We start from the raw sequence: 22500 nt of genomic DNA on the forward strand, positions 1-22500 counted from the left end.
TTGAAAATCAATTAGCCTAAGATAATTTAAACAGATTGTCTGTAAACTTGTGTCTGTAAGCCTTTATTGCATTTCTCAATTAAATATATCAGAGTGGAGAAAATGTTGGTTATTAAGTTCCGATCAACAAACGGTGGACATTTCCAGTGAACGGCTAGCGATTGGCATGACAGTGTTGAGATGATAATAGTATCTGTGTTTTGCTGGAGGGTAAACTGTAACGTCAAAGCCTGATCACAAACACAATGTGCAGCCTCACTGCGTGTGCATCCATTTCAATAAAGAGGCTTGTTCATGAGGACCCAGCAAAGCTTTTTCATCTTTATATGAAATTAATAAGGCAAATAGCAGAAGAGAGTGTAATGTGACGATTGTTGAACCAGTCAACCTCTGGCTACCACCTCCTCATTCACTGCCATTACCCTGTTATCATGTCACTCTGGGAGAACGGCGGATGATATGCATTAAAAACAGTCAATCTCTCTCTAAACCCTGGTTTTTAATTAGATGGTTCAGGCGGCCACTGTGTGCAAGGGTTTGCAGTGGGAAGCGGGGCTGTCATTGCCATGCTCGTGGATTTGACAGGGGATTAGGCTTTTCAGAGGCACCAGAAGTGTGATATTTACCTCTGGCTCCGGATGGGATTACACATCATAATTCCAGATAATAACTATTTAGAAATGATTTATGTGGGGAATGATTTCTTAGCCAGATAATAAGGGGGCAGACATTACACCACATGGCACTAAGTGTATAATAAATGAATACTGAAGATGATTGTGAAATTAAATTATTCCATTGGTATGTTCTTCTTAACTATCATCGTTTTCCATCAGTTTGAAATCAATTTCATATCATCATATTATCTGTTGTTTATTTGTGTGGTTTTCCTCCCGCTAAGGTAATGAAATATGCCTATATATAGTAGAAGACTGATGCCTGACCTCAAGGCCAAATCCCTCTTGTGTGTTGTAGAGAAGAAGATTGATTGAACACAGAACAGGAGTTATTTGAAATCAACATGGTTTGCTGTTTGTATGCCGCCAAAAATACCAAACACATCACACACACAATAGGGATCCACTCTGTGTGTGAGTAGGGGAGCTTATTGTCAAGACGATGTCCATATGGTAACCGTATAAACACAGGTAGCTCAAGCATTCCATACCTACCCCTGACCTCACGCACACACGCACACACATACACACATGCCCACAAGTGCATACAAAGCCCAACACACACACACACACACACACACACACACACACACACACACACACACAGACATGCCCACAAGTGCATACAAAGCCCAGCACACACACATGCACGCACATACGCGCGCGCGCACAAGCATACACACACACACTCGCACGCACACACACACACACACACACACACACACACACACACACACACACACACACACACACACACACACACACACACACACACACACACACACACACACACAGACATGGCCACAAGTACATACAAAGCCCAACACACACACCCACAAACACACACACACACACACTCAGTCCCACTCACACAGTGTCTCAGCTTCCACATGGCAGGACTCTTGGCTGGTGCCAGGAGCCCGGTGGCAGTGTGTGACGAGGTGGTTGGCCTCTCTATGGAGAGCTAATTAAGGCTAGCGTAGTGATAGCAGCGGGAGCGCTGGCCTCCTGATCACGAGAGGGCCTCCATGTCCACAGCCGACAACGCCACCCGCAGACCCTCAACGCCCTCCTCTTGCCAGCGTAATTAACCTTGAATGCTAAAATGCCATATTTCCATCTCTGGCTCGCCACACACACAGGAATGTGGATTTGTCATTCATTCACAGCTGTTTCTACAACCTACCTCATATACTGTAAGCTCGAATGCTAAAAGCCAGATTTCCATCTCTCACACACAGGAATGAGGCCTTGCCATTCATTCATTCATTCTCCGATAACATGCTACGTGCTAAGCTGTTTGTCTGATAACTCCCCACCTGCTGTGTAAGCGACAAAACACAGCCACAGCCATTCTGATACACTGCGATTTGTCTGAGGCCTGTGAGCTATTGTTCTTTTGAAAAAAGAGTGATGGGTCAATTGCATAACAGCGCTGCATGGGGAGATGAGGGTTTTTTTTATTATTATTTCCACGATTTTTTTTCGCTCTGCTGCCAAGACGCTCCCTGATGTAGCCTCTATTGGATGCAGCAATGGAGGAGATGGAGGTTGCATGAATTTGTGCATTATAATACAATGAGGTCAAGGCCTGCCACCAGAGACTGCCGTGCATAAATCTTCACATCCCCGCGCATAAATCTGAATCTGAAGTCTCCCCTCTGAATGGCCATAATTATTCCAGAAAAAGAAAAGTAGGTAAACAGTGCAGGGTTTTTAGTCAAGTCCTCCACACAGACATTTAGCTCAATCATTTTGCATGCTAGCAGGGAAGCCAACAGAGGGGGGAGGGACAAATGGGTCTGTTGTCCCGGGCCCAGGGAGAGAGGGGGCCCAAAATTGGCTCCCCATTACATTGTATGTATTGAGAGGGGGGCCTTTTCAGATGATTTTGTCCCGGACCCAGTCAAACCTGTCAACGGCCTTGATGCCAGTCATTAGACATTCCCTGTCAGTTGACATCTGTGTTTTTTGTGTAAAAGATCTTTGTTTGGCTGCCTTAGTGGAATGCATTGTAAACTGACATTTTCTCTGTAATTGCACCTACTGTGCCCCTCTGTTAGTTTTCTGCCAGGTTTATTGGTTTGCTTATTAAGTGAACTACAAGGGCTACTTTTCCAGTTTTTCTGGATTTATTCTTCACAGATTGACAAAAAGGAAGATGTCTTTTTGCTGAGTGAATTTCTAGTTCATACTCATGTATTCTTCCACTACTCTGGTATTTCAGCTAAATGATGATGTACCACTAACGGAAATGAAACTATGTAGCAATGGCTGTGACACCTGCATCTCATGATAATAAAGATCACTGATAGAGATGCATGATGCATGGCCCTACCACGGCTTAATGGTAGGGCACTCTACGTGGCCGACCCAGGTTCGATTCCGAACCTGGGTTCTTTGAAGGTGAAAAAGTGGATCGCACTCGGGTTCTTCTTTTCTTCTTTTTTATTTTTTTATTTACATAGCAGCAGAAGTTCTGCTGCTATGTAAATGAAAAAATAAAAAGAAGAAATGAAGAACCCGAGTGCGATCCACTTTTTCACCTTCAAAGTTATTCAACTGGAGACGCACCACACGGAAGAGCGCGGTGTATGAACTACTACTTCTGCAACTGAACCTGGGTTCTTTGCCGACCCTTCCCCGTCTCTCTCTCCTAAAACATTTTCTGGCTCTCTCTCAAACTGTCCTGTCACTAATTAAGTCTAAAATACCAAAAAAAATAAAAAAGATGCCTGATGTAAAGATGTAGTTTATTTTCATTTGCCAATGGCAGTGCATTTGTCATTTCTGACACAAGGTGATGCCAAGGCCATCAGCTTCCCTTTCAGAGTGATGTTGTTTGTCCTCACATATTTGTTTTCTCTCCTCTGGATGTTTACATGTTCACATGAAGTGCTACTATGCTGAGTTATCATAGTATGAGATTGATTCCTCAATAAACACGACAAATGCAGTGGATAGCACTCAGACATCTCAGTCAAAATGCCATCTCATAACCATTTTTAGGACGAGAGATGGTTTGTCTTGAGGACAAGGGAATACAATAGAATGCACTCTGATAAAAAAAATGAGTGGAACTTGCCCGACAATTGTAAAGATGAATTGTACAGGATTTATGATCGCTTTGGAAAGAGATTGCATCCTTGGCCGTAAACATCACAAATCCTCAATAAACCACAGCAGTCTTTCCATTCTCTCTGCCTCTGGGGCTTCGACTCTGAATTGGAGAATGAAACATCACAGGTTACACCTTAGGCATGAATCTGCATGAATCTTGCAGGACTCACCTCTTATTGTTTTGAAAAGAGCATGCTACACACAAACATCCTTCTTCAGTCGCTCACACTATTAATATTCATGTGACCATTCTGAAAGACGGTGAAGGAGGCAAGGGACCATAAAAACAGAGTGTGTGTTGTCATCTTCCCCTTTTTATTACAACTCCCAAGGTGTGTGTGTGTGTGTGTGTGTGTGTGTGTGTGTGTGTGTGTGTGTGTGTGTGTGTGTGTGTGTGTGTGTGTGTGTGTGTGTGTGTGTGTGTGTGTGTGTGTGTGTGTGTGTGTGTGTGCGCGCACATGTGTGTGTATGTGTGTGTGTGTAGGTGAGCGGGTGTGTGCCTACGTGTATGTCTGTGTTGGTGAGTGTGTGTATGTCTGTGTAGGTGACTGTGTGTATGTGTATGTCTGTGTAGGTGAGTGTGTATGTGTATGTCTGTGTAGGTGAATGTGTGTATGTGTATGTCTGTGTAGGGGAATGTGTGTATGTGTATGTCTGTGTAGGTGAGTGTGTGTGTGTATGTCTGTGTTGGGGAATGTGTGTGTGTGTATGTCTGTGTAGGTGAATGTGTGTATGTGTATGTCTGTGTAGGTGAGTGTGTATGTGTATGTCTGTGTAGGTGAGTGTGTATGTGTATGTCTGTGTAGGTGACTGTGTGTATGTGCCTCGGTCGGGACATGAGATGCCATAATTCTTCCTAGGAGCATCTGCCAGGGCCATCACAGAGACAGGAGAGGGATGAACCACTCACTCAGCTCTGTTCTGCTCTGCAATGCTCTACTCTGCTCTGCTCCCCTCCGCTCCGGCACGATCCCAGCAGCCCAGGCACGCCAGTAGATTTACAACCACACAATCTCCAAGTATGACTGAGGCATAGCCATGGCATCACAACATGGCTTTATTACAGAGAGGTGTGCCATCCGAGCGATGTCTGGTTGGTATAGGCAAGTATTCATAAGATCTTCACATTCATGAGTGTGTCCCTTATGCAGTGGCAGATATGTGTGCACACATTTGACTGTCACCATCGGGCTTAGTATATGAAGAGCTCTTTTCCAAAATGCTATATACCGGTACACCATTTTTGACTTTTTGCATTTTAATATTGGAATTGACTATTTAGAAGTCCTATAATCAATGTGTGAATTCTTGCCATTGCAATGTTTTGAGAACATACTTTAAAACCTGGAATGCCCAATACAAAAATGTCAATTTCCCAACATTCTATAATATGGATATATCTCATTTTGGAAAAGAGCTCTTCATATAGAGAATATATACAATATTATACGCACATTAAGATTTGAGTCTTGAAGTCAAACTGTGAAATGATTTGGTATTTTGATGCGATTTTATTGTTCATATGGATGATGACAAAAAGGAGATGTCACTAAGCTGTCAAGACCAAAAAAGTACTATTTTCAACAGCCTTTTTACCCCTACGTTTGTTCCTCCATTTATGTCTATTTTCCAACCATCTTGGTTGCCATCCCGGATGTACACAGCACTTCTTACCTCACATTGCCAGCCATTTACCATTTTGATATGATATGTTTTTTAATATGCACAATAACAAAAAATATGGCAACACGATGTCACCTAGACCAATGTTCACTCTTTTTACCCCTCCATTCTCTCCCCCATCTACGTACTGTATGTAGGCCTATATTTCTCCACCGTCTTGGTTGCTGTCGTGCCATCCTGGATTGGATGTACTTTGTACATAGCACCTCTCACCTCGCACTCCTGATAAACCCCCTCTGACAACATCAATGATTAATGGCGGCAGAAATAATTGAATTTGGATTGAGAGAGACAAGGGGCCAGGAGGAAGACGACAGGCACCGGGGAGCCGGGGGCCTAAATAACATCTTTAACCCAGAGATGTGACGTGCCCCCTTCTCTTCTACCGTGCCCTTCTCTAACCCCCTATCCACTGCAATCGCTCTTCAGAGGCCGTCAGGGGGATGGAGGAGGGAGAGATGGAGAGGGTTGTGGGGTTGTGGGGTTGCGGGGCGGCTGTCTGTAATTCACCGCATCAGGACAAGGTGATGGCAAGGCCAGAGAGTCACAGATCAATACTTCATTTGCCCAGTGAGATTTTGCTCCCTGCCCGCCTGCCTGCTATTTCGTTTCCTTCGCTGTATCTCTGCTCTATCCTTCACACCATGTTCCAAACAGCAGGTGAAGAGGAGGGAGCGAGGGCTCGATTTGATGGACAAAAAAAGAGATTAAAAAAAGGGGGAAAAAAAGACAATTTTCAGTACAAGGTTACTCCTTTTCTATAGACTTCTGGAAGATGTAAGATGATGAAATCCTGCTTGGGATTCTGTTCACTGCTCATCAGGTCAGGGCCTGTATATGTTAATCTTCACGTTTTGCATTCAGAATCTTTGTCTATTCTCTCTTTCTTTGAACTTTGGTAAAAGCTGGGTACTGTATGTCAAAAAAAAGTTGGCCTTAGCACACAGGGAATTGTACAGTGTGATTAGGTTTGCATTTAAAAGACTTTAAACTTTATAATAATAATAATAATAATAATTGTATTTGTATAGCACTGTGTCATACAAGGCATGTAACTCAAAGTGCTTAACAAATGGAAAAAAAAAAACATTTTTAGAGATAGATTTAAAAGGAGAGGTATAGAGGAGAGGCAGAAAAAGCAGGAAGGCAGAGGAAGAAGAGATAGACAGAGAATGTAGAGTTATAAGGTCAACGTAGGATAGGACCAGGATTCTTAGATGTGTAAGGTCCATAGTGGCTGGGCCTATCATAAGTCATAGATAGTCACACAGAGATTGGGCGCTCAGGTGCGGCCCCTGGTGGCATCAGGGGTGAGGAAAAACTCCCTTTCGCTTGATTCATAGTTTGTAAGGGGGAAAAAAAAGCTCAGTGAAGTCTGAGAAAAAAAGACCCCCTATAGTCAGGAAGAAACCTCAGGCAGAGACCAGCGGCCACCTAGGGGAGCCCCCTGCCAGGGCTGGTTGCGAGTAGTAAGGGCGCTGCGGCAGCTGGGACACTATGACGCCTTGGCAGCTAGGAGTTGGCAAGGATGAAGAGGTGGGTCTCTTCATCCTTGACTGTTTGGAAATTGTGGTTATGGCTTCATGGCACTGGTGTGTCATGGTCCTGCTTCTTTGGCAATACTGAAAATGTTCAAATGTCCTGGGCAAATTTGCAATTAGTTTGGCTTTCACCTGAGGAAAATGGAGGTCAGTTGATTTATAATAAAGTGACCTCATTGAGCCATCCAACAATATTATTAAACAAAACATATGTTTCTGGAGAATCTATGCACCTGCCACAGTTGCTGATATATTCAAAAGTCAAAAGATCACAAGAGTTTCATAAAGTCATGCGATACACTGGATTAAACCATGTTAGCACTACATAGTATATCTTTGTATGGCAAAAAAGGGGAAAAAAATGTACGCCTTTAAAATGAGAGGCAGTGTCTTGCCAATGATGGCATTGGAATTCTCTCAGACATCCTTCTGTAATAATTGAGAGGTCAAAGGTGAGCGACACATCTTCTGGAGAGGGGTCAGGGGTTAAATCCATGCAGCAAAGGCCAAGGGAAAAGCGTGTTCTCTATCACAGCCAAGACGTATTTCAGATGACTGGATTAACACACAAATACATGACCCGAGATCAGCGCGCTCATACGGCAGCGGCGATGAACTTTGGCCCCTAACTATGAATAATACATCTTGCCTTTTTAAAGAGAATAGCATAATATTGAACGCTGCGTGTCGGAAATGTTATGTATTACGCCTCGGCACAGCATTTCATGTCAAAGCCGTGACAAATTGATATTTTGTTTGAACTGCCAGCGCAGCATATCTTGTTTGATGCAAAGTATACACAAATAAAAGTCGATACGTTTTTAAAAATTCGTATTTCATAACAAAAAAAAGTTTGGTGTGGGTCCAACCACTACTGAAGCACTACTTAGGCAACAGTATCCAAGCTGAACCAGACAAATGATCAGAGTGTTACTGGGAAGGGAAGGGGGCAGCACAGCAGAGCAGAGCAGGGCACAAAGCTTCATCTGGCAGTCCAGACAATGATTTTGCTTAAGAATAGCTTGGTGTGTGTGTGTGTGTGTGTGTGTGTGTGTGTGTGTGTGTGTGTGTGTGTGTGTGTGTGTGTGTGCGCGCGCGCCTGTGCGTGTGTATGTGTGTGCGTGCTCACATCTGTGTGTGTGTGTGTGTGTGTGTGCGTGCCTGTGTGTGTTTGCCTGTATGTGTGTGTGTGCCTACGCATGTGTGTGAGTGTGTGTGTGTGTGTGTGTGTGCGTGCTCACGTCTCTGTGTGTCTGGGTGAGTGTGTGTGTGCGTGCAGTTGGGAGGGGGGTTGGTGGTGACGGTGTAGCTGGTGAGTTGGAGAGCTGTAGGAGGGCCCCGTCTCCCCCTTCAACTAATTACCCTGGCGGCTGTGCCCAGTCAATAGCCTCCGGAGGGAGGGCCCTGGCCAGGCTGTTGCAATTGTTCCGTCCCAACAGGGGTTGCCCACGACCCAGTGGCCTGCCGCTGCTGCTGGCTGCCATGGAGGAGGAGGAGGAGGAGAATGAGGAGGAGGAGGAGAATGAGGAGGAGGAGGGCAAGGGGTCTGTAGGTCCCCGCAGCAGTCTGTCAAATAAGCACGTATTGATTCATCTCCCTTGGAATATGGATCTCTTTCCCTTAATCATTACCACGGAGGTCAACTGGCGGTCGTTTATTCTGTTACAGTTACAGGAGGAGGCCGACTTGCGCAAAAAAAGCTCTGAGACATCTTCACAAGAATTGTTCTATATTGTTTCTACTGATAGTGTGTTGTTAAGACATGGTACTTGTACATTGGCTATCACCAGACTCAGAGAGAAAGGGGCACACCTTGCATCAACTTGTTTTCTTTATTTGTGTGCTCATTCTCTTTGATTCTAAGTGTTTTATTTGGGCCTGCACCCACAAAATGAATCAAGAAACCCGAGTGAAGCCTGCTACCTGCCATATTTGACTATCACCAGACTCGTTATGAGTAATGATCAAGTCATGATGAATTTACTAGAGATGCACCGGATCCTGATTTTTAGGATCCTGCCGGATATCGGATCCACTGCTTAAGATCCTGCCGGATCCGGAACCGGATACCGGATCCTACGAAAGAGTTGAAACACATAGCCTACTCGCACACGTGGGCCCTTTTTATTACGTTCGCTCAAACTATTTCTTAGACTCATTGACTTACTGCCATACTGCCTTCAAATGCCGCTTCCAAAGGGCTTGCAGTCACTCCATGCAGAGATTGGGGTTGTGACTTACTGAAAAGCCTAGGCTACGTAAAAAGTAGAGATGCCCCAAATCCTGATTTTTAGGTAACTGCCGGATACCGGATTCACTGCTTAAGATCCTGCTGGATCCGGATAGTCTGAAAAACCCTATTATCCTGCCGGATCCGGAACCGGATCTTGGATCCTGTACATCTCTAGAATTTACAAAAGAGTCTAGAGGCTTACGTGGTGTAAGCGTGAATGGCAGAGTTAACTAAAGTTTCGTCAATATTGTGTATTAATAACAGATGCGGAGGCACAGGTACTGGTTAAGACGAAACTTTAGTTAACTCTGCCATTCACGCTTACACCACGCATGCGCACACACATCACTCGCACATTGAACAGTGACTTCATAATAAAAGTACTCTTACTGGTGCATTAGCATACACAGCATACGTGCCATGATAGTAAAGTCTTTTCAAACAGTATTGCAACATTACTCTGGCAAAGCATTGTGCACTATGAGGCTACTCCAGGTCCAGCCAACAGCTACAGGTCAGGACAACACAGCGGCCATATGGTACAATGAATTGTGCTTCTATTCGAATAATGATACAATGGTAGATTAAATGAAAAAAAAAGCCTCTTCTTCAGGCCCCCACCATGGCTGAAGTAATTGGCAACCAAAAAGAAATCCTTCAGTGGCCAACCTTGGGCCTTTTAATAAAGAAGAAGCGCTCATAGGGGTCTTTGAAGTCACACAGTCGCACAGCTCATTGTTCCCCATCTTGAATGTCTTTGTGCGCGGCACTTCTTTCAGGCGCAGATGAAAGAAGTGCCTTGGCGGTGGCAATGGTGGTGGCATGCGTGTCTTTCCTGCCGCAGAGAGAGAGAGCGCGGCGGTGGTTGTGGAGGTCTGGAGGAGCGGCTCAAAAGCAACGGTGGACAGACGGCATGGAACACTGCGCAGGCCGGTTGCCATGGAAGTGAAGCCCTCTGTCATCCTGTTCTGTTCCCCCTGCCATGCCACCACCACCCCCCTCTCCCCTCTCTCTCCACCTCTCTCACCAACCTCCCACCATCCCTCCCTCCTCCCTCCAGCTCTCTGTGTTCTGACATGAATCACATACCTGAAAACAAGTAGGCCACATGGGGAAATAAACACAGTTAATAATAAATATAAAAATACCTAACAAAAAATATATCCTTAAAAAAAATCATAGTCACTCACTGTGACATTCTAATACTGTTCATATAACAAGGAGTACAAACCACCACCCTCTCACATCTCCTCCACACTACCCCATCACTCTGTGTGTTCTGACATGAGTCATGACTGACACACCTGAGTACTTCAAGTAGGTCATAGGGGGAAATAATCAAGTTACAGTGCGACATACAGTGCTCACTGTGTTTTACAGGAACTATAAATTCTCATAACTTCTACTTGCTTTTAAAGTGTTGGCCAAACACTAAGACAATTGGAAGACGGAAAAGGAGGCTATACAGTGCAAATAAAAATGTATGAACACAGACTTGTTTTTGCCTTCCTTTGTGGCACTGACAGCTGCTGTGTGGAACACACTGAGGAAGGAGCAATGGCAAAACTCGTAGGCACAAATACATTTTGTGTTACATTATTATGCATGATGCGGTGGCATGTTCTTGTGTTAATACTCACACTGACAATATCTTTCTTCACACAGAATGCCACACAGTTACAAAGATAATGTAAATTCAGTACATTCAGTATCACAACACCATATGTTGAAGTACATGTACTGTAGGTTCAAATTAAATTGTATGGATAGCCACTGGAGAAAGATGCTTTGTAAGGGGGTCAAAATTTAACGTTGCCATTATTCTGACCAAAATGATCACGTTTTTTAGAATTGCCATGGGCTCTTGGTGACATCGTGTATTACATGGTTATGCAGCACCGCAATCGTTTTAACTCAGTGAATGGAGGACATGTGGCGCAACACTTGAGAGGTTAGAACGAACACCTCTGCCGTCATGTCTTGAGGTTGCAGGTGGTGGTGGCGGATCAGATGGACAAGCTCCATAGAGCAACTGCAGCTCCCCGCTATAAATCAGCTCAGGCAGCTGTCAATACCAGGGCTGCGGCTGTAGTATAGATCTGGATCAATACGCTGAATCGAAAAGGAATACTGTATCAGCAGATGACATAATGCCAACTGAGGTACCCTCTAATACCAAGTCTTGATTTTGTAATATTGGTGTGGGTGAATTGGCTTGGGGGTGGGAGGTGCAAAAAGCACATTATTTTAAGAGGTTTATGTGACCCATTTATAAACAAGACATTTGCATCCCAAAACTACCAATACATACACACAACAGTAGACCTACATGGAATGTTACAATTAAATACTCATGATGTGTGTCATACCATGATTACAAACATGACATGACACACATCATGGACATGGATGGACAGTGTTTAAAATCAAATGGTTGGCTTCATTAAACTGGTCTTCAAAGCCTTAGTACAATAAAACTGTAATAGACCTACAAAGTGTTGTTAAAGACCCAATGCGTAAGGCTGGGTTAAGACCTAACGAGTCGTGCTTGTCGCAATATTCCTACAAATTTGGGCATATTTGTTTTCAGACGTCAACGCAGGGTCAACAGGTCAAACAACGGATTAGAAGGCGAGGAAACTGGCTACAAGGAGGTTCTGTTTGCATTAAAATGGGAAGTGAACAATACTTGCGCAACAAGGATATTGTGTTAGATAGCCCACTTATCTTTGGGCAAGTGACGCGTGATTCAGTGCTGCGTGTTGGAAACAATGTTTCCTTGTTTGCTTCTCACCTTACACACAATGTTTCCATTTTCAAATCCACCGTTGGCTACAGCACAGATTGTTGTTACCCTGCTAGACGGATGCTACTGTACCATGCTCCCTGACCCCAGTGGCAGTTCGCGCTCATTACAGCTGCTCTCTCGGGCTCCCCCTCCTCCCACACCGGAGCTACTCTCCCCCTGTCTCTCTGTCTCTCCCTCCCACTTCGTCTGTCGCATTTCAGTGAAAGCCAGAGGAGACCCTCGGGGTCGAAGGTTCTGCCCTGCCCGCCACGACCTTAACCTGTCAAGGTATCGAAATCTAACCAATTTCCTGCGGAATATCGTGCCACACCACGCCAGGAGCTCTCCACGATACATTTCGGACCGCGGAAGAAGGTATTCAGCAGCCGTTTCAGAGGGAAATCGCGCGTGTATAACGAGGCACAAAGCGGTTGGGTTTGAGATGGTTTGTCATGTATCTTGCAGGAGAGAAAGACAAGAATATCTGTCGGCCGTTACGTAGGGTCTGTCAATCGCATTACTGTGCCATGTTATAGTAGCGTGAATAGCTATTGCATTAGATTACAGCAGAATAAGTAGTTTGATTATATCCACTCAGTCCTTTCTTGCGATTCGCGGCACGTTACAATGTAAAGGGAGAAGTAACCGCCTGTCTGCGTAATGCATGGTGTCAAGGTTCAGCTCAGTGTGTAGAATCCCAAAAAGTAAGCTACAAGAAGTTGCGTTTAGATCATAAACTTATTCACGTGTATTCCAGTAAACAAAGCATAGTTTGTGGATTCCAGAGACAAATGACAAGTCTGCCATGAGCGTTGGGCTATTTTATATTCTATAAGTATTTTGCGGTGTCGACCAACTCGACGTTACGAGCCCCGTCAAGTTTCATGTTTGAGCCATATTTTCTTTAAGACCATAACTGCAGCCAGATGCTTGGGGCAAAGTTCAGTCATGGGTGCCAAGATAACGCGAAACCTGGTGTAGGGGAGTGTTGTTTAATGTTAGGTGATAGGGCTGTAAACCTACTGTATCCCACACCAATATACCCGCAGAAAGGATGTGAATATGATCTAATCCACATGCCCTGTCGACTTGGGTAAACGAACGGTTGAAAAAACAACGTCTTTGTGCTTTTTAAAACTTGCATAGTTGAGTGCGCACAACAAAGAGGAATATTCTGGAGCTAATCGATGAAGTCGCGTGCCAGCAAGGCAAGGTCAAGTTCATTCCATTGAAGTGGCACAGTGAGCCAGGAGAACTAACACCGTCAGTCACGTTGTAGACTAGATATCAGCAGATTGTTGAACACATTACATATTTCATAGTTCATTTGTATAATATGCAGTTCATTAACTTGTAGTAATGCAAGGTGATTGTTTTTAGTCCCACTACCTGCAAGGATGTTCTCTTGTAAATTATATTGTGGTAGGCCTAGGCCTACTAAAGGCCTTGATGACATGTTGATGCTTATTTTGAGCCAAACGTTTGTTAATAATTCAATAATTCAAGATAAATCATGACCATGACTGCACTCACAACTCATATTTTGGCCCTGTCTCTGTTCAGATGGGACAGACCTGGTCCTGAGTCGCTATGCTTGTGGAGGATGTTACTTTGTGAGTTACCACCAGTCGGACCTTTCTAAGTTGCTCATGTCCCCAACACCCGAGCCATGGCGCACAGGATCTCATCTCAGAGCAAGGCCAGCATCACGGTGGACGAGTACAGCACCAACCCCACGCAAGCCTTCACCCACTACAACATCAACCAGAGCCGCTTCCAGCCTCCTCATGTGCACATGTGAGTATAGATCCAGATATGCAGAGAGAGAGAGAGAGAGAGATTTACTCCTCGTTTTTCTCTCTGTCTCCCTTGTGCTCTCTCTCTCTCTCTCTCTCTCTCTCTCTCTCTCTCTCTCTCTCTCAGTTTGATTTCACTTCTCCTTGGATCACATGTGACGTGCGTTGCTTTTCTTCTGCATGTTCGGCATCACGGTACATAATTGGTTAAATGGAGTTATTGACGGATTGTTTGTTTGCGAGTGTGATTCACTGATTGACTGTAATATTGATTGCTGAACACAAAGGGCAGAGTTTGGACATCTGGCCGTGTGTCTCTCACTGCATCTTAAACTGCCAATAGCAGCTCTTCTCAGGGGAATATACAACGTACACTGTATATATGAGTGATTCTCTAATTCGCCTACACTTTTAAGTCCGTGGATTTTATTTGGCAATTCCACTAACTATTAACTGCATCCAATGATGTTTTGGACATTAGAAAACATTTATCTTTCATATAATATAGAAAGTGTAGACATAGCATTATTTCCCTCAGCAAGAATGAATATTTAATACTGGTTTTGGGCGTTTTCATGCCCTCCTGTTTTCCAAATGTCAGATTCAGTCTTCATGTAAAGAAACTTGTTTTACCCAAGACAATTGTAAATGTTGATTCACAGTAATCATCACAATATGACAAAACTGTCAGAAAGACCACTGTCCTTTCCATTATACATGAAATTTGCCATCTTGTGTGTGTCCACGAAAACTGTGTTAACCGTGTCACGGTCTGAAACCTCCTCCATAAATCAGTAATGGTTTGGTCTTAGGCCATACGAATAACATCACGCGATGTCATAACCTCTTTGGCAGGATACGGGAAGACTTTTTGGTAAATTTTGAGCTCCATCCTTCCATAATTTAATCCATTCTTTTTCATGTTCTCATAGCGGGAAAATTGCCTGTCAACGGTGTTATCAACATATTCATAAGAATCTGAATTAGAAATCACATGTAGAAAAACACAGAAAAAGCATACAGATACATGAATTGATTAAGGTGTTGTGGTGGAACTTCTGAGGTCCTCAGTTAGCACAACACCATAAAAATGGCTGAAATGTCAACGGTGTTACCGTCAATGGTGTTACAATTAAGTATGACAGTCAGGGTTGCCAGATGAGGCTGATGATTTCCAGCCCAAAAAATGATCAAAATCCGCCCTAAAAACCCGCCCAATTCTATTGATTTATATGGCAGTGGGAAGGTTTTTCTGATAGATGCCATTTTTACCCGCACACGGCCATCCTAAGCAACCCAATTGGGCGGGAACCAGCCCAATCTGGCAACACTGATGACAGTTGAGGAGGAGTATGTTTTTGCCAATTTATATCCATATTGACAGACAAACAAACAAAATAATTTGTCTTCTAGGGAGATGGGTTTGTCTGCTCTGTTTTTTCTCCTAAAAAAGTGCCGACTTGTTCCCCTGCACTGTTGACCGTAACACAGTTGAGTAACACGGTTGACTGTTTTGAAAGTGTTTTTTGCGCTATTGATCCCTTATGTGTTGGAAAAATCCTATGAACATACACTAGGGATTATCTCTGGAGAAGGAAGTCTTGTGTAAGGAGGGTGACTATATTCAAATCAGACGTTACAGGGATTTATGATGAAAATTGTGTCAGTCTGTATCAAGGTGACTCATAAAATCCTACTTATGAAGCTCAACAATCACATTTTCTATATCAGTTGCACAGATTAATGACAACATTACTGCTAAGGGACATAAGCACTTTCAAACATATATTCTTTCAACTCTGTAGAATTTTTATATATGTTTGAAATGACATAGTATTTGTCCATAACACTGTTGACAAAATAATTAAGCAAATGTTCGCTTTCATTAGAGTATTTATCAAATGATTTAAGATTAAGCTTGGCAATTTGTTTGTTTGGAAGCTTAAATATATACACTATGTAAACATCTAGGTCATTTAGTTGAAAAAAATACTGATAATTGACATTTTGCTTTTGCCAAAAGCGTAGGGGAATCGTAGAATCACTCATATACAGCACAAATCATATGGACAGTCAAAAACCTGATTTAACCTAACCACAGGCGCTTTATTTTGCAATTCAAATGTAACACTGTAGTAATATGTATATACAGTATCTATAAAGTTGAAGCTGTTTTCAGGTATTTGTCAGCCAAAGGTCGTGTCTTTCTTAACATTTCCCACATCACTTATGTGTCTTTATTTGCAGTCATGTGTCAGGTGTCTGCTGTTAAAACACCTAACAAATGAAAACACTTAATTTATAATTACATGCAGTTTCTATATAGCACACTGTATGTTAAAAAGATCTCAGATATTAAAAGCATTGCTTGAAAAAGCAGGTAAGCATTACCGGTGTCCAGTCAACAAGTTTGAATTATTTTAAAATAATTTCTCAAGCCTTATTTTAGACCTCCCCCTCTGCCTTCAACATTTTCATAAATACATTCAGACATAACCTCAACCCAAGTGAGACATTTGAACAAGAAAATAATAAAGAAAGGTCTGTTCTGTTTATTTGACAGACAGACAGCACATGATGTCCTTGTATAGAAGGTGACCTCTCTGAAACACCCGTGAGCTACACAAGGACATCTGTGCCCCTGCATTACATCTTTTTAAAATAGGGGGGCAAGCCATTTAAGGCCCGAAATGCCATTTGTCCTGACAGGTACAGGGTCAGACCTCTTGTCTGGTTCTAGTATTTATTAACTTAAGGAGGTCAGAGGTGACTGCAGTTGATTAGCCTCTCAACAGTGTCCCTTTGACCTCTGGGGGTCACCCGCTCAATTGGGAGGAACTGTGCTATTGACTTGTAATGATTGCGTTGTAATGAGTGCCCTCAGTCGCGGTGATTAGCTCGCTCTCTCCTTGGGCTGGCAGGTGCCACTCCTCTTCTGATGCTGAAGTTTTAAGTTTTGGTGTGTCTGTGTATGTGTGTGTGTGCGCACTATGTCAATGTGGATTCGAGTAAGCACAAAGGCCAGTCAGTCTGGAGCCAGTAATAAGTTATATTCTGGTGTGAACCAAGTATCTTCTGTGTAGCTAATTAGTGATTTCTTTCAGTGTTAACTTTTAGTCTGAGGAAGGGTCAGGTTGGCCCGAAACGTCACGCAATAAAATGGCTTAAATGGGAGTTCATCGGTGTGCAGTTTTCTTCATTACTATGGATTAACTTTTTTGAACCTGCACCCGAAACCAGTCACTGGATGTGCGTGAGATTCGATTGGGATTTCAGTGTTAATCAACCACGGGAGTTGTTGATCTGATTGGACTCTATTGGACTACACATTGTTTTGGCACTTCTTGCACAAAACATTGTTATCTTCTGACTGAATTTCCTCAGAGCCAGTAGTTTATGTAGTAGTATATACCTTATGATTAGTTTTATTTTTTGTACACCAGCATGTTGAGATAATTTCTTTGAAATGAGCATCCGTCCAGACGTGTCTTCAACGTCGGCACTCCTATGAGGAAGGCAGGTCAGAGATAGAAGTTCACGGTGGTGTTGTTCAGGAGATTATCCTGAAAAGTTTTATTAACATTGTTCAGTATTGGCTGGTGGGCGATACAAGGCTCGCTCTCTTGCTCGCTCTCTCTCTCTCTCTCTCTCTCTCTCTCTCTCAGTGACACACACACACACACACACACACACACACACACACACACACACACACACACACTCCAAAAAACACACACAGACACTCACTCACACACACATTTTCCTTGGATACGATTAGGAGTGTGTTGTGGTCCTGCAGGTGTAAAACTCTTAATTGTTCAGACATCATTAATCCCTAGCTCAGGAGAGGCCAATGCATCCCTCTGCCCTGGATTTGCCACACCAGAGACCCCAGCATCCAAAAAAGGCTCCAAAGCTGATGAGCTGGCTAAAAGAAAGAGTCAACCCTATTGTTTGTTAACCTACAGGCGGGTACGCGGAAGTACTGGAACAGGAACGCACTGCTCATGCACACAGGCAGTCAGTGGGGCAGCAGCCAGAAGACGGCGGTCTTACCGCTGAGTCTTGAACTGTGTGCTCTATTCGGCCGCTCACACTGACCGTCCACGTGCACGGCCAGTCCTGTTCAAAATCCCCCCACAGTGTATATATCTTGAATTAATGAAATATCAATATCTCTTCGATGTTTTCACGCTCAAAATGAATTGTAAGCAACTGAGGCGTTGCAAGACATATGTTTGTCCGGGGGCTGGTACAAAACTTTGTGCTGTTACAGGCTGTGATTAGGCACATTGAGTGACAGCTACAAAGCAATAGCCTAGCTGATACTTTTTGGTAGAAAATATAATGCAAAAATAGCGTAAGCTTTGGGAGCGTGCTGAGCAAGGTACGAGACATTTCTGCATACTTGCCATGAGATGTGGAAACCTTAGAAAGGAAAAAATAATAAACCTGGGTTGATATTCATAGGCTAATTTCTCACCGTTTTTTTAAGCTGCTTGGTCAACACATACATTAAATACATGAATAAATAGCTTAGTTTACTGAGATGGGTGTTTCTGCTATTCATTTCGACGGGACACCGCTCACATGCTGGCGTGAAAATTCCGTTCGAGTTGGATTTGCCAAATGCCCTGTGGCACTGAGCCGTCTCTCGCTCTGTTACTGCCCGACTACAGTCGTGTTGGTGTGGAAGGACTAACCTGCTGTAACCTGCTACCATGCATTCTCACTGCCAAGATAACCGAGACAATGGCAAACATCAAAAAACGGTGAGGGGACTCTAAAACATTTCCTACAACTCAGAATAGGTGCCTATGGTTCAAAATACTGCACTTATCCTTTAAACATGCTCTGCTGTACCATTTTCATCCATTGCATTACAACAGACCCCTTTGCAATGTGCCATGGACCCCCACGTTCAGAATCACAGTGTTAGCATGTATAGCAGCACTAAAGGTAACCATGAAACAGGTCGGTCATCATTCACAATGTGTTGGTCATTTTTTTGCTTATTTGTTCTACTCCAGGGTGGAGCCTACGCCCTTTGACGCCCCGAAACCTGCAGGTCACACTCGCTTCGTCTGCGTGTCGGACACACACTCCAGGACAGATGGCATCCAGATGCCATACGGTGACGTCCTGCTGCACACGGGGGACTTCACGGAGCTGGGCCTGCCGTCTGAGGTCAAGAAGTTTAACGACTGGCTAGGTAAGGAGCCCTAACTTCCTTGTTGTATTCAATAAGGTAAGGTAAGATAATCCACCAGTTACATGAGCGCCATAGTTCCTTCACCCGATTTCCGGTAAGTGCAGTAGAGTCCATAGACTTCAATCAAAGATAGACATATTTCGTATATGTCCATGACGTTCATTGGCAACCATTAACCTGAATCTGGCTGAACTAACAGACTGGATATTCTGAGGGAGCACGAAATGATAAGAAAGGATATGATATGAAATAAAAGGGCAGGGAAATGGATATGGTACAAAGTAATAAGGTGAATAATAGTCATTCCTGCAGGTGAATGGCTAGGCAAAGACCCCTAACTTCCAGGGACTGGCTGGGTAAGACAACATCATATAGTAATAGACAGCTGCAGGTCCGTTGACAGTCTTAGGTGGGCCAGGGACAAAATTATATTTATTGTATTATATTATAATCCTTCTGAATGAAGTAGTTTTTATTGAATTATAATCTTCCTGATGTTCTAAGCTCGTCATTGTGATTTTCACTGTTCACATATAGGGTATGATTCATCAAGCCGTCTGTTATGCACTATACATGTAATATACGCTGTATATTATGACATAATCGTCAGCTCTTTTTCTCAAGTGTAGGCCTACATTAGTGCTTCACTGTGCCCACCAGAGCTGATTTTACCCCCCTGTTTGTTGGGAAAATGTGATGATGGTGATGATGATGATGATGATGGCCTTTACCTTTTGAGTTCAGCTGTAAACACAGTGCGCCTCTGACTCTGTAAATACAGGTATGTGTATGTACAAACCTGCTTGGCTGGAGTTGGAATTTAGGTACCATGTTATTTTATTTTTACCCATCAGGGTTAGTCTGGCAGCGTGGCAGCTGTGAATGTGGCAGCTGCTGGTGTTGATGCAGACCCACTATCAAACACAATCCAAAACCACTGTTTTTGTTCCCCAAAAATGACAGTTAAGAACTTAATTTGGTCATTGTGGGTAGGTCAAAATGCAGGTCAAGTGCAGGGTATTTATTTAAGACTTTTCTCTCAAATGTCAACTACGTACTTACAGTCCAAACAAGCGCCTTTAACCTGTCAAGCAACTCAGGTCTTAGGTGTACGAAAATGCTAAATATTTTACCTTCAGCCTACTTTTTCTCCACCGGCTAGATTAGAGGTCAGAAATGTGATGTACAATACATGTGAACAGCACATTTCAGATGTTCTGAAATCTCAGATACTTCAGCGTAAAGCCTCTCAGATACCAGCCATTTTCCAAGTTTCCTTTGTTATCACGTAGTCTCCACAGTCCATAGCCTCCATAGTTTCACAGCTACTGCCCGAAAGCCAGAGCCAAGGCTATTATAATCCTTATCTTTTACTAAGTTATGCAATTTAGACTTAGCAAGCTATTGCTACTGCAGCTGCAGTCTACTGCACTATGGATGAATGAGGGGGTGGCTTTCCTTGGCCAAAGCCCTGACCTATAAATCCTACTTTATTCACACTGAGGGACCACTGGCTTGTGACCGCGGTGTGAAAAGTGGAGCTACTCGTCTCTGATGCGAATGAATGGCTGTGGTGAATGTCTGGAGAAGGATGAGCATTCTATTCTTAATGATGGGTGGTAGTTAATCCTTCAAAAGACTGCCACGCCTCGCTAGGTCACGGTTCACTTGGAAAACAGTAGATATACCGTATGGGGCATACAGATTTGTTTTAAGTGTGATACAACTCAGCCTATCTGCTCACATTTATTATATTACACATAGCAGATGTTTCTTTTGTCATAAAATGACTTAGCATTATTTAGGTACAGTATGTTACAGTGCCTGGAGAAATGGGAGATTTGGTGCCTTGCTCAAGGACACTTCAAACATGGACATTCTTCCGACTGGGATTTGAACCCACAACCTTCTGATAACATGGCCTAATCATTAGGGCACGGCTGCCCAGTGTGAAGACTAGTGTAATGCTCTGTTTAAGGCTTAAACGATATTGTATCAAATCGAGAAGTCAGAGTCACGATACTGTATCGTGATGCAAGACAGCAGTATCGTGACACGCCCTTACCCTTCAGTTTAGCAAACAACCACATAATACAGCGTGATGGTGCTTCCAAACTTCAAATCAATATCCTTATTATTTTTGAATTATCAGTAGTCTCTTGTAAATTACCTACTGTATAAAAGATCATTAAAAGGATATATTTTAAAAATCATGGGGTGTATTGAACCGTAGGTCAAAAACCATGATACTAACCGCATCGTGAGTTGAGTGTTTCCCTACAGCCCTAGTTCTGTTTATGTTAAAACTTCAGGTATGATATGATCTAATTTTTGCTTTGTTTTCCGCACGTGTCTGCAGGCAGTCAGCCGTACGAGACCAAGGTTGTCATCGCCGGGAACCACGAGCTGACCTTTGACAAGGACTTCATGGCGGAGCTGGTCAAACAGGATTACTACCGCTTCCCCTCCATCTCCAAGCTGAGGATCGAGGACTTTGACAATGTGCAGTCCATGCTCACAAACTGTATTTATCTCCAAGACTCAGAGACGACCGTCAAGGGCTTCAGGATATACGGAGCACCCTGGTGAGTTGTAGGCCCAAGGCCTTGCTATTGAAATGTAATAAACAGGCATGATGACAAATCAGACAAGAATCATTTGCAACACACCTTTTCCACTTGGGAAACTCCCATTGTCATTGTGACACAGCACTCCACAGCACACAAGTGTTCACTGCACACAACGAAATTGCATTTTATGCCTGGCCCGTGCAAGGGGGCAGCCCCCAATGGCGCCCAATGGGAGCAGTGCGGCGGAGCAGTACCATGCTCAGGGTACCTCAGTCATGGAGGAGGGTGAGAGAGAGCACTGGTATTTACTCCCTCCACCAACCTGGCGGGTCGGGAGTCGAACCGGCAACCTTTGCGCTACAAGTCTGTAGGGATGTAAATAAAATCGAAATGTATCGATGTATCGGAACAATCGACCGGTGATTTAATCGAATCGCATCGTATCGTGGGGCATTCTTCAGAATCGAAAAAGAATAGAATTGCTAGGCCCAGTGCAATGCCCTAGCTCCATAACACAATAGTAGTGGAAAAGTAATTGGAATAAATCGAATCGAACCGAATCCCATCGTATCGTGGGGAATTCTTAAGTATCGAAAAAATCGAATCCCTGCTTTAAGCAATCGATTCCGTATCGTATCGTCATGAAGGCTGTGATTTACACCCCTACAAGTCTGACGCCCTAACCTCTTACCCATGACTGCCCATGACAATAAATCAGCCAGTGCATCATCAGCTGGTTCCCAGTGCTGGGGAAGTATGGACTGGGAGGAAGAGAGACTGTCTTTTACATTAACACTTTATGGATGCTTTTATCCACAGCGAGTGACTTGCGGTTATGTGGGTGTAGGGAATTGGTTGCAGTCTTTGGAGAAATGTGGGG

At 43.6% G+C, this 22500-nt stretch overlaps 2 protein-coding genes across 2 annotated transcripts in view; both read left to right on the top strand.

The window, feature by feature from the left end:
* The window catches only part of LOC134448064 (doublecortin domain-containing protein 1-like), a 19055-nt gene extending 18800 nt beyond the window's left edge, over positions 1–255 (top strand). The window contains exon 19 of the mRNA XM_063197825.1: positions 1–255. This exon is cut by the window's left edge and continues 1125 nt beyond it. The gene's annotated coding sequence lies outside the window, so the exon portion shown is untranslated.
* Positions 256–12209: 11954 nt separating this feature from the next.
* Positions 12210–22500, top strand: part of LOC134447677 (metallophosphoesterase MPPED2-like) — a 41232-nt gene continuing 30941 nt past the window's right edge. The window contains exons 1-4 of the mRNA XM_063197264.1: positions 12210–12417; positions 13606–13839; positions 18869–19050; positions 21410–21635. Coding sequence (XP_063053334.1) covers positions 13712–13839; positions 18869–19050; positions 21410–21635 — 536 coding nt within the window. The 5' untranslated portion in view covers positions 12210–12417; positions 13606–13711. The remainder of the gene's footprint in view (positions 12418–13605; positions 13840–18868; positions 19051–21409; positions 21636–22500) is intronic.

This window comes from Engraulis encrasicolus, chromosome 4 (assembly GCF_034702125.1).
Source record: "Engraulis encrasicolus isolate BLACKSEA-1 chromosome 4, IST_EnEncr_1.0, whole genome shotgun sequence".
In the NCBI taxonomy this organism is placed as follows: Eukaryota; Metazoa; Chordata; class Actinopteri; order Clupeiformes; family Engraulidae; genus Engraulis; species Engraulis encrasicolus.